The sequence below is a fragment of the Equus asinus genome, chromosome 20 (genome assembly GCF_041296235.1).
Source record: "Equus asinus isolate D_3611 breed Donkey chromosome 20, EquAss-T2T_v2, whole genome shotgun sequence".
Classification (NCBI taxonomy): Eukaryota; Metazoa; Chordata; class Mammalia; order Perissodactyla; family Equidae; genus Equus; species Equus asinus.
The window spans coordinates 90,596,764-90,612,989 of record NC_091809.1 but is presented as its reverse complement, the minus strand read 5'-3'; the positions used below and the strand labels follow the sequence as shown (position 1 = coordinate 90,612,989).

The 16,226-nt window shown below is 39.7% G+C and overlaps 2 protein-coding genes and 1 pseudogene across 4 annotated transcripts in view; 2 read left to right on the top strand and 1 right to left on the bottom strand.

Moving 5' to 3' along the window:
* LOC123278917 (olfactory receptor 2AG2-like) overlaps positions 1 to 16,226 on the bottom strand; it is a 410,069-nt gene that overhangs the window by 94,816 nt on the left and 299,027 nt on the right. The gene's annotated exons all lie outside the window — the stretch shown is intronic.
* On the top strand, positions 614 to 1,778 carry LOC106825127 (olfactory receptor 2D2-like). Its single transcript, XM_014831748.2, has one exon. It carries the CDS (start codon positions 614 to 616, stop codon positions 1,559 to 1,561), a length of 948 nt encoding a protein of 315 aa, XP_014687234.2. The 3' UTR covers positions 1,562 to 1,778.
* LOC106825130 (olfactory receptor 226-like) lies at positions 10,676 to 11,777 on the top strand (annotated as a pseudogene).

Here is a 16,226-nt window from a genome sequence, read left to right as displayed (position 1 = left end):
GCCAAAGAGATTATGGCACATTCTCCAGAGTTAGCCCTTGGTTTCCTAGCTCTTTTAAAATAGGTTATTTTGTCCAAGAAAAAATGTCAGTTCTGCAAAGTACTTTGGCTCTTTTTGATTTCTTATACCTTAGTGACTGTCTTCTCAGAGAATAGACAAGAGGAATGGTTGAATGTCCAAAGAACTAAAAAAATCAACACTATCATGAGATGGGGGAGGTATGGCAAGAGCAGCATAAGACTCAAGGGTTTTAGTTGATAATAAAGTGAAATTAAATGGCGTGATTTTAAAGATGAATTCAATCTATGTTTTTATTATTAGAAGTGTGATATTCAGAATAAAGAGGATGATTATTTTTATGAACTCTGCGCTTCCCAGAGGACACTAAAAATGAATGCCCCATCTTATAAAGTATTAAGTTTCGCGATACTGAAAACATACCAACCAAAGCAGCCTGATCATCTTCTAAAAACCTTATAAAGAGGATTCTTCAAAGGGTTGATAGTGATGAGAGGCAATTCCTAAGCGCTTCAACTCTGAATTGTATAATTTTATACTTTATACACACCTATGTTTAGCGTGCGATGACTTCATACTGAAAAAAGAGAAAACTATGACACAGACAAATGAGACACAGGTGACAGAATTCCTCCTTCTGGGACTCTCTGATGACCCACACACCCAGCAGCTGCTATTCATCTTATTCCTGGGTGTCTACCTGGTCACTGTGCTTGGGAATCTGCTTCTCATGTCCCTTGTTCAGGTCGACTCCCAGCTTCACACACCCATGTATTTTTTTCTCTTCAACTTATCTCTGGCTGACCTCTGTTTCTCTACCAATATCATTCCTCAGACCCTAGCCCACCTGCTATCCAAGAAGAAGCTCATTTCATTCACACGTTGTGCAGCTCAGCTTCTACTCTTCCTCATTTTTGGGTGTACACAGTGTGCCCTTCTGGCAGTGATGTCTTATGATCGGTATGTAGCCATCGGCAACCCTTTGCATTACCCTAGCATCATGATGTGGAGAGTGTGTGCCCAGCTGGCTGCAGGATCATGGACAAGTGGCATTGTTGTGTCTGTGGTGGACACCACATTCATACTAAGGCTACCTTACCGAGGCAGCAATAGTATTGCTCATTTCTTTTGTGAGGCCCCTGCACTGTTGATCCTGGCATCCACAAATACTCGCACTTCAGAAATGGTCATTTTCCTCATGGGTGTCATGATTCTCCTCATACCTGTTTCCCTAATTCTGATATCCTATGGCTGCATCATAGAGACTGTGGTCAGGATGAAGTCAGCTGAGGGAAGGGTCAAGGCATTCTCTACCTGTGGCGCCCACCTCATGGTTGTCATTCTTTTTTATGGGTCAGGAATTGTCACGTACATGACACCAAAGTCTTCCAAAGAACAGGAAAAACTAGTGTCTGTGTTCTATGCAATGGTGACCCCCATGCTCAATCCCCTCATCTACAGCCTGAGGAACAAGGATGTGAAGGGATCTCTGAGGAAAGCAGCCACAAGGAATTTCCCACGCAGACTTGGGATTTTCCGCTGACAACGACACCCTCTGTGCTCCCTACTCGTAAGACTTGCTGACTAGTTCCCTGAGCAAGACAAATACAGTACGATTCTTATCCTTGGGCCTGGCTGTGGATCCACCCTCCATCCCTCATCCAGCGGTTCCTTTGTAGAAGAAGGAAGACAATAATTCATGGACCATGGTCTTTCAGAATTTAAGAATTAGGAAAACCCCTGAGAAACATTCATATTTTATAAACTCTGGAAATGGTAAAATCTGTCTTTTTTATCATGCTATATATTACTATCTGTCTATCCTACTCTAACTCCTTTGTCTTTGGGTATTTATAGATCTTTTTATGAAGATTTTTTATAAAGATTTTTAATAAAGATTTATAAATCTTTTTGCATCCTCAAATAATCAATAAATTAAACAACACTTAATCACTTCCTGTTAGCTAGGTGCTATATGTATGTGTACATGAACATTTCCTGCATGTGTATTTGAGGTGGGTTGTACAAAGCACGTGTATGAGGGGGCACAATATGTGAGCTCTGCTGTCCTTCTCACACCCTTATTAAAGACAGGAGTACTGTATCTAGCAGGTAAGGGTGAAGACAGGGTTTTGGAGTAAAGATTTTCCTCTGAGCTAACATCCACTGCCAATCTTCCTCTTTTTGTATGTGAGCCACCACCACAGCATGGGTGCTGACAGATGAGTGCTGTGGTCACTTGCCCTGGAACTGAACCCAGGCACTGAAGTGAAGTGCGCTGAACTTTAATCACTAGGCCATCAGGGCTGGCTGAAGAGAGGGGTCTTGATGCACAATGAAAGGTAGTGAGATGAGCCAGGTTATGTTTTCTGCAAAAAAAAAAAGGGTGAGATGGAAAAAATCAAGGAAAATGACCCAAGAGTTACCAGTGATCCCTGAAGAGGGTCAGAAGAGGCTTCACTGAGAAGACAATGTTTGATTAAGGTACTAAGCAGGTTCAAGAGGTGAAGTCAGGGTGGTGAAAGAATGAGGGTAGTAAAGAGGTAAATCAGTGAGAACATGCTGTTTTTAAAATGCTGATTTCTATTCTTTTTTCAAAACTCAACCTGGGCATCACTTCTTCTATGAAAACTTCTTTGATACCTCATTTTCATAGTAAAAATTAACATTTATTGAGCACCAAATAAGTGCCAGACACTATTCTAAGTGTGTTGCGTGCATTATATTAAGTCTCACAACAACCTGAAGGTAAAGGGACTATTATTAGGCTCACTCTATAGCCACAGAAGCACAGAGAAGTTGAATAATTTTTCTAAGGTGAGGCAGCCAGCAAGTGTTGTGTGTCTGTGTGTTTTATAAGTGGTACATTAGGTTTTATCTTCCAGTGTATGTTTAATTTAAATTTTTTGCTATGTTCTGAGAAGACATTTTTAAAGCTTTACTCTATTATAACAGCTTTGTATCACTCAGTGTGCCATAGATGTGCACTCTTCCTAAATATTTAATCAAAACTTTTCCTAGGACAGATCCACAACTCTGGGGCACATCTCTTAAGCCCCCACAGGTCCACACACACCATCAACACAGTCCTGCTCCATGCACACTTCCTGACCCCTTGGACTATACCCCGACACTCCCCTGCAAAGGCCTCCACCTCTCCACCAATGATCCCCACACTTCAACTGGTCTTCACACAGGCCCTGCCCCACTGAGGCAGACACACTTGCCTGCCTATAGAGGATCAAGGCACCCAGTCAATGCAGGCCAACAAGTAGCCTGAGGGTTTGCTGTTGGGTGGAGCCAGTCCCTAGAGCAGGCTGCCTGCCCTACCAGAAGTGGATTAAATCTGCACTCTAGTGGGTGTGGCAGACGCCTAGGCTATCAGGCTAGGTGAAGAACTTCAATGGCATCTGCCAGCATCTGTGTCACCACGCCAGGACTAGGTCACAACAAGGGCCACCACCAAAGTCCCAGTCTCTGGAAAGGTCTCATCTCTCAGCAAGATGCACCCAGAGCCTACCAGGTGAGTCTGTTTTCACCAAAGAACCATGTAACTGTCTTTTTAGTGATTTTAGGTTGTTCTCTAAGATGGGTGAATTTGTGCATGGGCCCTTTAAGACCTGGGTGTTTTTCAGCTTTCATCCCATAGCTCTTCTGGGGATATTCCCCACTGCAGTTAATAGCCAGTGAAGCCAGATAGTAAGACCCTCGTCTCAGTTGTGCTGAGTCTGAAGGATGCTTATAGCAGTAACGGCCCACTCAGGAACTGATTCCTCTAGGAGGGGCTGCGTACCTTAGGGTGGCTCCTGCTCTGCTGGCTGTGGAACTCCACTGCTCGTGAAGGTGGCTTTTTTTCTTTCCAAAAGTAATTTCTGGCTCTTCTGCCTCAGTCAGGACTGTCCCTTGTTGTGGGGGTTCTTTTTATCCAGTTTTCAGCTTTCTATCCAGGGAAATTTTTCCAAAAATAGTTGTAACCTGGTTGTGCTCATGGGAGGAGGTGAGTTCAGGGTCTGCCTATGCTGCCATCTTGACCTCCATCTTCTGTTTTAATAAGGACATATCTAGTATTTCCCCCTTTGGTATGTGTATTTGGTTTTAAATAGACAAAGATTCCACACACCCTTATCTGCAGCTCCAAAATCCAAGCAGCTTTGGAAATTGAGCACTTTTTCCTAAGTTTGGGGCCTAAACTCATTGGATGACAGAATCTGTTAGGAACTGATATGAGATTATTTATAGTCTTTACTTGTTCCACATTGTAAAAATGATCATGTTTTGCTGTAGAGATGTTAATATGTTAGATTATAGGCTGCTGCTTCAGAACTCTCTGGAAGTGTTAGGAAACATATGGTGTATGCAGCATATTACCTTTCTAAAACTTGAAAAGTCCAAGTGCATCATTTGTGTTGGATAAAAGAATTTGGACCTGTATTTTTTACGTTGAGGATGTATCCCTTCTGTCCTCATGGGTGTTGAAATTATCAAATGGATTCAACAGTGCATATATCGAAATGATTATGGCTCATTTTATTTAGCCTATTGATACAGTCTGTTGGCTGATAATAATCACCAAAAGCAAACTGACATCAACCTCAAATCTAAACTTTTGCAAACATTTCTCATTTAGATAATACTACCATATCTACCAAATGAATGCTAATTCAAGCAGCTACTGGCTTTGATAACTTTTCAACTAACAGGACAGCATCTCAATAGTGTTTACGTATATATGTATTTTTATTTATTCAAAATAGGGTTTACTACAATGTTTACATGATTTTACTCAAAATTAGGTTTTTATTTGAAGGGCATTTGCAGACATTCTTTTATGCTCTACCTCTCCTCATTGCTGCATCATTTTCTTCTGGCTTGGTCACTTCTTTATGACTTCCTCAGTATCTTTTCCTTTCCTGGAGCACTGAGTTTTGTTCCTAATATGGAATCAGTGAGGCTTATGAACAGCACACTGATCCAGACAATGATAACTGCCCAAACATACTCACTTTGTTTTCATTATTTAAATTTTGAGAAATATTTCCTCCCAATTACTTATGAGAACCCCTCCTAAGCTCAGAGTCTCAAAAACCCCTCTCTCATATCTCCGGTATTCCCACAAATAATTCCTCTCCAGTCTCAACAGGCTCAGATTCAACAAATATTCTTGAACACTAGATAACATTTATTGAGAAACGCTGTGTTCCAAGTGTTGTTCTAATTTTCCATCCATATACTCATTTAGTCTTCACAACTGTGTGAGACAGATATTAGAACTATTCCCATTCTACAGATAAGAAAATGAAGGCACAGAGAGGTTAAATAATTTTCCCAAGGTCACATAGTTGAACACAAGCAATGTGACTGTGGATCCCACATTATTAACCTCTACTCACATTGCTTACTATAGACTGAGTACTGTGCCAAACTTTGTCTTATTTAACCCTCAAAACACCTGTTATATGTGTTATTATTATTTTATGGAAAATGAAGTGACATATAACCAAACCCTAGATTAAACAAAACTTCAGTTACAAACATGGAGCTAAAACCCAGAAACCCTAACTCTCAATTCAGTGCTCCTTCTGAGACATAACAGAATTAAAGGATGTTACCCATATGGGTTCAGGAGATAAAGGAAGAAGTAGTCTAGCATTGTTGAAATAGAGTCATCTCCTGAACCCCTATCATGTTCCAAACGCTCTATATAACTCATGATGTTTACTGCTCTCCACAACTCTGTGAAGTATAATAATCCAATTCTATAGACCAGGATTCTATGGCTCCAAGAGGTGAAGTATATTGCCCAAGATTACTTGACTGAGTTAGGATATAAACCCAGATTGGCCTGGCCCAAACCTGAGGCTCTAATTTCAGCAGGAATGTCGCATGATAGAAAGAAGTGGAGACTGACAAGGAAGGAGAAGGGCAAGGGAGAAATTATGATATTGTAGGGGTATTGTGACACCCTCTCCGTCATGTAACTTTCCTGAAAAACTTCTATTTCGTAAGTGTTGCAAACAAACCTCCCTGTCCTCTGCCCCAGTCTTTTTTTTTCCTCTTATATCTCTTTTGTTCTCTTGGGCTCCACTTCAGAGCCATCCCAAAGCATCAGAAAGAGGAGGGGGAAATGGGGACCATGTGAGACAGGTGCAAGATAAAAGAATCTTTCCTGGTTTGGCAGGGTTCTCTGATATGGGAAGAAGAGAAGGTGGAGTCTCTGTCACATTTTTCTTTGTGCTGATGCTTCAACATTCTTTTATATACACTCACTAAGTCTTTTCCTAACCAACACAGTCATCTTAGGAGGACCCTGAGTCAAAGTCATCTGAATAAAGTGAGTGGATTCTGTTATCTGCTGTGTTCTTCTTCAAGTGGTCAATTTTCTCATGGTTTTCTTCCTGTCCAAAACAGTCATCTTCCTATTCCTCTCTACACCTGATAAAACCCAAATTCCTATCAATATTTCCAACATCTGATCCATTCTATTCATACTTACACCAATATCACTTTCTTCATCTTTTCCACTCATAGCTGATCTCTTTACTTATTCGTACTCTGCCTGCACTCCCTAAAGCTTTTATGATTTTCCATTCCTAATCTATCCTTTCTCTATTATAGGTATATTCACCTAATCTCCTCTCATTGGAACTGTATAGCAAATTTATCTTGCCTAATACCATCCATTTTATCCACAGAAGGTTCAATCTCTCCACACTTAATCTAACTTCCTCGTGTTTTATCTGGTCCCCGTGGATCTTATTCACTGTTATACATTTTATGTCTGTTTTCCTTCATATTGTTCCCTATTTAGTACATATTATTTCAAAATTTCTGGTAATCCACTTAAATTTTCTACCCCTGACCATTTCCACCCAAGTCCTTTTTACATTCAGTCTTCTTTATATTTCATTCCAGTAACCTGCAATTCATCTCTTCTGCCCATATCACACCTTTCTCCATTTTCCCATCCATTCATGCATCCATACAACTATTATAATATCTTTAATAATCAGTTACTAAAGCAGACCCTATAAGAGGAACTACTGCCAAAAGGAGGGACAGAAATACCAGTAAATAATGTACGTCTGTAGAAATATGCGTGCTTTGGAGAGGGATGACTTTCATCACTGAGGTGCATCATGAGATGCCACATGAGCCAAGATTTGAATTCTAACAAGGAGTTAGCCCTGCTAATGGAGATTGCAGCAAAAGCAAAGCTACAGAGATGATTCACATGCTGTATGCCAAGAGCTTCAGGGTATAACATACAGTGTAGGCAATGGCAAGAGGTATGATTTTGGCAATGGCAGTGACAGATTGTTAAGTACCTATATGCCTTGTTAAATAGCTTTAACATTATTGTGTAGGCAGTGGAGTACTGTAGAAGGGTTTTAAGCAGAAGGGTAAAATGGTCATATCTGAGCTTTAGGGGAGGGACTATAGGCGGTGAGATCAATTAGGAGTCTACGCGTGAGGAGCTAATCTTGTTTTTCAAATGTGCAGAACATCAAACAGGAAGGTAGAGAAGATTAAAGGATACACAGGAAGGTCTGGGGCCAAGAGGGTCAAACACACAATGAAGGGCATATGAGGACAAAGGATCAAGGCTGAGGTTAGGAATGGCAATTGTAATTTTGAAGTTCCCATTTATGAAGCTAGAATATAGTGTAGGGATAGGCTGGCAGCTTAAAATTTCAGGGATGAGAAAATAAAGATATGTCCCTAACACTAGATTATGAGCTCCTTGAAGACTTAGCACATGTCTTATTTACCTTTGTATGTACTGCAAGTCTTAGCCTGTGGTCTGAAACATAGTTGATCCACTACAAATTTTGAAATAAATAGATTGTAGGTGAGGATGGTAAATATGGGAGTGAGGGGAAATGCAAGCCAGTGAGATAGGCATTTTGTAGTTGTCTTAAATTACTCTAGTCTTGAGAAAAATGCCAAGGCTCAAGTACTAAGTAATATTCAAGTATTGATTGCAGAGTGTAAAGAGAAGAGAAACTCGGGTATAAAATCACTAGCAGGTTTGATGTTTTTAGATTCCATACATAAATAAAATATACAGTATTTGTCTTTCTCTTTGTGGCTTATTTCACGTAGCATAATGCCCTGAAGGTGCATCCATGTCACCACAAATGGCAGGATTTCCTTCCTTTTTATGGCTAAATAATATTGCATTGTATACCTATATCACATTTTCTTTATCCATTTATCCATCAGTGGACACTTTGGTTGTTTCCATGTCTTGGCTACTCATAGAAACAGAAAGTAGAATGGTAATTGTCAGAGGCTGAGGACTGGGAAAAATGGGGGATGTTGGTCAAATGATACAAACTTTCAGTTATAAGATGAATAAAGTTCTGGGGATCTAATGTACAGCATGACGACTACAGTTAGCAGTACTGTATTGTATACTTGAAGGTTGCTGTGAGAGTAGAGCTTTAGTGTTCTCATCATAACAACAATAACAAAATGATAATTTTGTGAGGTAAAGAATGTGTTAACCAACCTTATTGTGGTAAACAATTCACAATATATACTTGTATCAAATTGTCACATTGTACACTTTAAACTTACACAATGCTATATGTCAATTATATCTCAATAAATCTGGAAAAAAATCATTAGCAAGTTGAAGTTTTACGTGTGAGCACATTCTGACCCTGCTAACCTCATAGGAACAGGCCTAAGATTAAAAAGTAAAGACTCTCCCGAGGAGAAATAGCACCCAGATGTTCAGTTGATTCTATCCCATTCTCCTTTCTAATCTCTATACTCCCTTCCTGCTATGACCATACAGGGACACTAGGGTGACAATAACCCTTTCCTCATACCAAATCCCATGTGGATATGCCAACTTCTCTTCCACATCAGATCCAGAGAAGGCTTGAAGTTTGGAAAGGGAAAAATTTATTTTTGATACTAAGGTAAACAAAGAGAGTACTCTAGTAAATTATGCTTTTATATTGGTGTGATATTGTCAAAGTAATTAAACAAGGATGCAATTAGACTGAGGAGTCTCTCATGCCTTGGTAGCCTATGTAGGTAAGCAAACCGAAACTTAAGCCAGAGTCCATTGTACTCACATCACTCACATCAGAGAAAACGAAACTTAAAAACAATGAATCACAAACAGTCATGTAGGCTTTCCCAAATAAGGCAACCACTTAGGCTACGGCCAATCAAATAATGTCCTTGTTTTGCTTCTGTCCGCTCTATAAAAGCCTTGCCCCTAGTTTCGGTGTGCGGATGCACCCAACCACTTTCAGCTAGGTGCTGCCTGATTTGAATTGATGTTTGCTCAAACGAACTCTTGAAAACTTTAACATGCTTCAGTTTAGCTTTTAACACTACTAAAGGAAGGTGTTCTACTCTCATTCTAAGAGAGTTAGCACAACTTTCAGGACTGGTGGGATTCTCAGTTCTTCTGTTGTCCAGAATCCAGTTCCTAATATGATTACCAGGTGGGTCCCAGGGCCTCCTCTTAAGTACCAGTGATACTGAACCTGAAGTGAGTTCGCTCACCCGTTGCACAGCAAGCCAATCTCTGACACTGAGTGTGGTGGAAGAAAGTACGAATTTTATTTTTGCACAGCACTGAGCAAGGAGAGAGGATGGCTAACGCTGAAATCCCAAACTCCCCAAAAAGCTAAAAGGAAGGGTTTTTATTTGGGGTTTTAGGTAGGGGAGAGGGAGCATATGGCCTTGCTGGTCGGAGCTTTCCCACCAGCCTGTCTTTGGCCTTGAGACTACTGGCAGAGAGGAGGAGACCTGTGACCTTGCTGGTCAGCAGCTTTCCCACCTGCCTGTATTTCTTTGTGGGGAGGAGATAATCCAAGTGCTTGTCCTTGATGGTGTCTGTCTCCCTGGAGGATAGTGGATTCTGGAGCCAGGAAGCCAGAGAGTAAGCAGGGAATGATTGTTTTGGTTTTAACCCCATATATGCTGGGTTTAATGTGGGGAAATTGATATCAGAGTCGATATCACTAGATTATGTAGAACTTTCATTCTACAGCTGCTTTCTACTTTGTTCCCTCTTCCTTGCAGGAGGAAATTGCTTCTCTAGCTGGGCCCCAAAGATTCTCTCTTTTGAAAGTAAATCTAGGATGTATAAATTGTACCTCCTTCATGTTGCCTGAATATTTTTGAAGCTCTGAGGTCCTGACTTCCTGGTTCCATCTCTTACCATCTGTGTGACCTGGAACAAGTCACTTCATCTATGCCCTAGTGTCCTTAGGTGTCAAGTGGCATTAATAATAGTACTAACTCACAAGGTTCTTCTGAAGATTAAGTGAAATAATATCTGCAAAGTTTTTAGAACAATGCCTGTACTAATAACACTTAGTAAATACTCAATTGTGTTATATGCAATTGTCATTCCTCCATTGTGTTACATATCTCCTCCAAACACAGTCACGATCCAACTCATAGACAAACTGTCATGTTAGGGCAGCCCGGACTTTCTTACTATGTCTGTCTTTTTCTATGTTCTTCAGGGACCAACTAGTGTCATTTTTACCTGGTGCTTGTCAATACATGCTTCTCCAAGGGCCATAACAGACTTTTAATCCATCCCCAATACAAAGCAATTTATTTCTCTCCACTTTTGTCTTAGGTCATTTCCAATTTACAGAAGAGAGCAATGGCCACAGCTCAGTGATGAATTACATACACTACATATGGTACATTCTACAAAGATAAACCCAACAAGAGAAAGGCTGAGTTCTTGCTGCTGCCTCCTGAAGACTCTCTGTTGTCCCTTCTGAAGAGCAGTGAGTAAGAATGAAACCATGGAGCCGAGGAACCAGAATGAATTTGCTTTGCTGGGCTTCCCAGCTCCTGTGCTACTGCGGGCGCTATTCTTTTTCCTTTCTCTGCTGGCCTATGTGTTGGTGCTGACTGAGAACACACTTGTTATTATGACAATTAGGAACTAACCCACCTTTCACAAACCCATGTACTTTTTTCTGGCTAATATATCCTTTCTGGAGATCTGGTATGTAACTGTCACTATTCCTGAGATGCTAGCTGGCTTTGCTGGGTCCAAACAGGGCCATGGACAGCTAATCTCCTTTGAGGGCTGCATGACACAGCTCTACTTTTTCCTGGGCCTGGGCTGCACTGAGTGTGTCCTTCTTGCCATTATGGCCTATGATCATTATGTGGCCATCTGACATCATCTCCACTACCCTGTTATTGTCAGTGGCTGCCTATGTGTGCAACTGGCAGCAGACTCCTGGGCTGGAGGTTTTGGCATCTCCATGGTCAAAGTTTTTTTCATTTCTTGCCTCTCTTACTGTGGCCCCAACATCATCAACCACTTCGTCTGTGATTTCTCCCCATTGCCCAAGCTTTCATGTGCTGACATATTTACAGCAGAGCTTACAGACTTTGTTCTAGCCATTTTTATCTTTCTGGGGCCACTCCCTGTCCCTGGAGCCATCTACATGGCCATTAGTGATTCTGTGATGCGCATTCCCTCAGCTTCTGGGCGCCATAAAGCCTTCTCCACCTGTGCCTCTCACCTTACTGTTGTGGTCATGTTCTTTGCAGCCGGTGTCTTCATCTATGCCCTAACAAAGCACTCTCTGCTTTTGACACCAACAAACTGGTCTCTGTATGCTGTCCTTGTACCATTGATCAACTCCATCATTTACTGCTTGTGCAACCAAGAGGTCAAGAGAGCCCTGCCCCATACTCTACCCTTGTACCAGGGCCAGGATGCTAAGCCCAAGAAAACTATCAAAGATGGGTAGAAGGGAGGTGCTAAGTGTTATAAACTGCTCTTAAGCTTGGGATCTTTGTCTTCTATGAAGGTTAGAGGAGATTTTAGGGCCTAAATTAGGGACTAGGGTTTCAAAGGCACCACCAAGGAATTAGTCCAAGAGAAGGAAGAGGGGTGGATGGCAAGCTGGCAGCTAGCAGCTGGATTTCAGCAGGATAGGGCTATAAAATACAGGCTAGAAGTAGGTCCTGTGTTGTCTGCTCTATTGTAATTTGCACAGAGCATGTTCATGAATCACGCTTCCTGGTGGGGTGGAAAAGACTGACTTTGAGCATAAGACATAGCTGCATTTCAATATTTAAACAAGCCAACAAATGCAGAACTTGGGTCTCTCTATATGGCTCCTCGTAGGTTTGCTCCTAGATTTTAGTTCTGAGGCAGAAGGTGTAGAAAAGAGAGGCACAAGGAGGAAACCACCTAAGGAAACACAAGCTTCATTATGGAAAAGCATCAGGAGACTTCTGGATGAGATCTCTTCTAGCCACAGGCCCCTGATTTTAGCCCATGAGGTAACAGCGGGCCAGGAGGCAATGATTCTAGTGTGAGTTACAAGGTAAGGAGACAGGAAACTGAGAATTTTTGTGTTGGTGACATATGATCTTTCGGACCACAGTGGTTTCTAGCTTCATGTCCTGATTTCCTGAGGTCAGTGCCCACATTAAACTAGTGGCTGAATGTAGTTGTTTATTTAATCTTCTGTCTCTATACTATAATCTCCCTGGAGCCAGAGATCACATTTGCTTACTCATCACTTTATTACCATGTCCCAGAATAGTATTTAACACATGGTGGCTATGAAGAAACATAATAAATGAATATAATTAGGAGCCATGTAGGCAAGGCCTTTGTGTCACACCTGTAGATAGGGTTGGCAGGTGCAGGAACTAAACCCCTCATATTTCCCTAGAGTACACGGAGGTACAAATTGGCTCAGCCTTGCTGGAAGAAAATTTGGCAATATGTATTACAGGTGCTAAAAGTATTGAAAACATTCTGATTGAGAAAGATTTATACAGACAGACATTCTTATTTATAACGACAAAAACATGGAAATATGCCAAACTTCCACAAAGAGAGGATTAGTTAAATAAATTATAGTTTATACATTAAATGGAATATTATGCAGATCTTAAAATAACATGATCTAAGTAGAGCTAGTGACATAAAAATATTCCTAATGTAATCAATGCAAAGATGAGGTTATGTAACTATCAAAAGTTATCAGTCTTATCTACTTGTTTGTTTGTTTAAATAAGACTAGAAGGAATTTGACTAAAACATTAGCTGTAACCATGCAATGGACCCCTTATTATTCTGAATTGCATTCTGTGACAAGGGTATTGTTGAGAATATATTTATTTAAATAAACATTTCTCAGCCAATAAAATACACATCTTTATTCATCTGGACAGAGAGATGGTTAGAGAGTATGTCAGCTTGATTTTCAGAAATTTAGCTCCCCAATATTACCGCAGACCCAGAATCCTGAGGACAACAACCTACATGCAGCTTCTTTCTCCAGATATGGGAGCCTTCTGTTGCTGCAACTTGTCTTTCCACAGTTGTCAGCTGTTTAATAAAGTATATGGAAGCCTACTATAAAAATATCAGGCATTATTTTCTAGTTCCTACTTATTAAAAGTTCTGATATAATATTAATATCTATGTGTGCCAAAACAGTTACATAACCTTTTAAGTATCTTATTATTATTATTTATAAATTGTTAGATATAAAGTTTATAAAGTCTATCTCCCAAATGTTCCCATAGAATAACTTTCTGAAAGGGCTAGTGATCTGGGATGGGAGCGTCCTCCTGTGGGCCTCACTATTGTAGCTACTATAGGAACCTCCTTATAGGTTAAGTCCAACTAACAGGAGGTAACAGCATGATGTGGATTTCTTTCATTGTTCTTTGTTTTTTAAATTTCCAAACTTTTTACAATAAAATGCATTCTTTTTTTTAGTTTAAAAAAATAACTCTTATTCTGACTTCAAAATTTGAAACCAAATACTTCAGGTATAGGAAGCGTACTTAGCACAGTGTCCTGCACAGGTTCATTTTTCAATAACAATGAATGAGAAGATGTTTGAGTCCATGCAAACCATGGTGGATTGACGCCTCTCGTGACTCTGACTGCATTTTCAAAGTCATGTGATCCTCATGGCTGAGATTGAATTTGATGTCACAAAACCTAAGATTTTTCAAGTGTACTATTGATTAGCAGATTAAGTATTCCTCATGCTCCATTGATGTAATTAATTTTTCCCCTAAACCTAGACAGAGGACTTTATTTTATCTCTGTTTCATTTGATCCTGTTTGTTTCAAACCATCTTTATAGTCTGTCAATCTTTCAAACTATTGAATAGATAATGTGACTCTTTTGCAACCTCCTTTGCCAAGGTAGTGTCTGGAGGAAGTCTCCAATCTCCTTTGTCATTACAGGAGTTGGCAGTACTGGATCCAGACTGTGTCTTTTAGGTTGGAGAGATACCCAGAGTGCCCAGAGATGATGAACATCTACAGAACAAGTGACGATCAATGTAGAAGCTTCTGTGCTCAAAACATCTACTGGTTCCCATCAATTTTAATAAATGCCAAGTTTATTAGTCTGCCTTTCAAGTTTCTTCATAGTACGGTCTCAATTTTCCTTTTTGTTTTTATTTTAATTTCTTGCCTACTAAAAACTTATGCAGACGAATTTTAGATTGCAAATAACATTTGTTCTTACTTGAACTTAATAATCAAATATCTCTTACTATTTGCTAACATTTCACATTGAACAAAGTCAGAAAACATCCAAAAACCTTTCTGTAAAAAAGCATGTGAAAAATAACATTCTTTGTAGTACTAAAAACCCTATTTTGCTTCATTAAAAAACCCTGATAGTTATGAAATACAAGTAAAGATTGAGAAACTGTCAAATCAGAGGAGACTAAAGAGACTAGATACCTAAATGGAATTTTTCATCTTAGATTGGATCCTAGAAAAGGTCTATGGAAAAACTGCTAAAATCTTAATAAAATCTTAATAAAACAATAAAATAATTAGTTAACTATAATGTACCAATTTAGATTCTTAGTTTTGAAACCATGCATGGTAATGTAAGATGAGGATATTAGGTGAAACTGAAACTGAATAAGGGAATATGAGAGCTCTCTTTACTATCTTTAAAAGTTTTCTGTAATCTAAGATTATTCCCAAAAATAGTTTATTTAAAAAAGAAACATATTGATCTTTTTATACTAAGTAATTTAATGGAGTTTGATTGATTCCAGTGACTTCATCATCATCATCATCATCATCATCAGTAAACTGTCCCTTTCTGCATATGGTGATATGTATGGCAATCACTTGGCTTTTATGTCTACACTGAGAAATCTCTTTTGCAAATTTTCCTGGATTTTTAATTCTCATGAAATTCATGCATTGATGTATTTTAATTTAGCTGAATGATAATGGAAAGTTAAAATAAAGTATAATTGAGATATAGTTATTGTTTTATACGTTCAGCAACTCTAACCAATTATACCAGCTCTTCCAGATATCACCATTTCATGCAGGTGAGCAGGAGTGGAAAGTTTCATGCAGTGCAGAGAAGAGAGGGCTTATAGCACAGGTGTTCTCATTTTTTGTCTTAGAGTTATTCCTTTTGGGTGGTACCATCTAGCCTGATTCTCACTTTCTATAGCCTCATTTCATGATGGCCAGTGGTTCAGCCTTCCCAGAATTAGTGTCAACTCACGATATGCCTTTAGACAAAGCATGTGAGTGGGTGGAATACAGGAAGCATTAGGTCCATCATTCTCCATCAAATTCCAAAGAGTCATGCATTGACCATTAGATCCTTTCTAAGATCTGAAGTTTCTCTAGGATTTTTCATTTTTTCAGGTCTATGCTTCACTTCATTCAGCCACCTTTGGGTATTCACAGAGACATGAGTATATGTCCTGGGCCTTCCTTCTTGTAAAACTTCTAGCACTGGATTCTTGATTTTGTGGTTACTGAGGCACAATAAACAGCCGAATCTGAGAGCCCACTAGCCTGAGGACAACCTGACAGACAGAAGGAGTTGACACTTTACATTATTCTTAGCACACAGTGCACACTTCACACATGTTCAGTAAGTGACAGAATGGTTCTGGGAGTTCAAGGCAGTGGGTTTGACCTATACTCACTGCAGAGGCATCCTTATTCCATCGTCTCACCTCTTGTGCCATTACTCTATATCCTTTCTTGTGCTAGTCTCTCTACAGTGAAAGCTCTACTCCTCATTTCCATTGATCAAGTCATGGCTGTGGTTCATATTCTACCACAAGTAATATTTTACATTTGTGTAGTTAGCACAAAGCAGTTTTAGAATTGTTTTCATGTACATACTACTTTTGAAACTAACATTAATGCTATGATGCTGACAAGG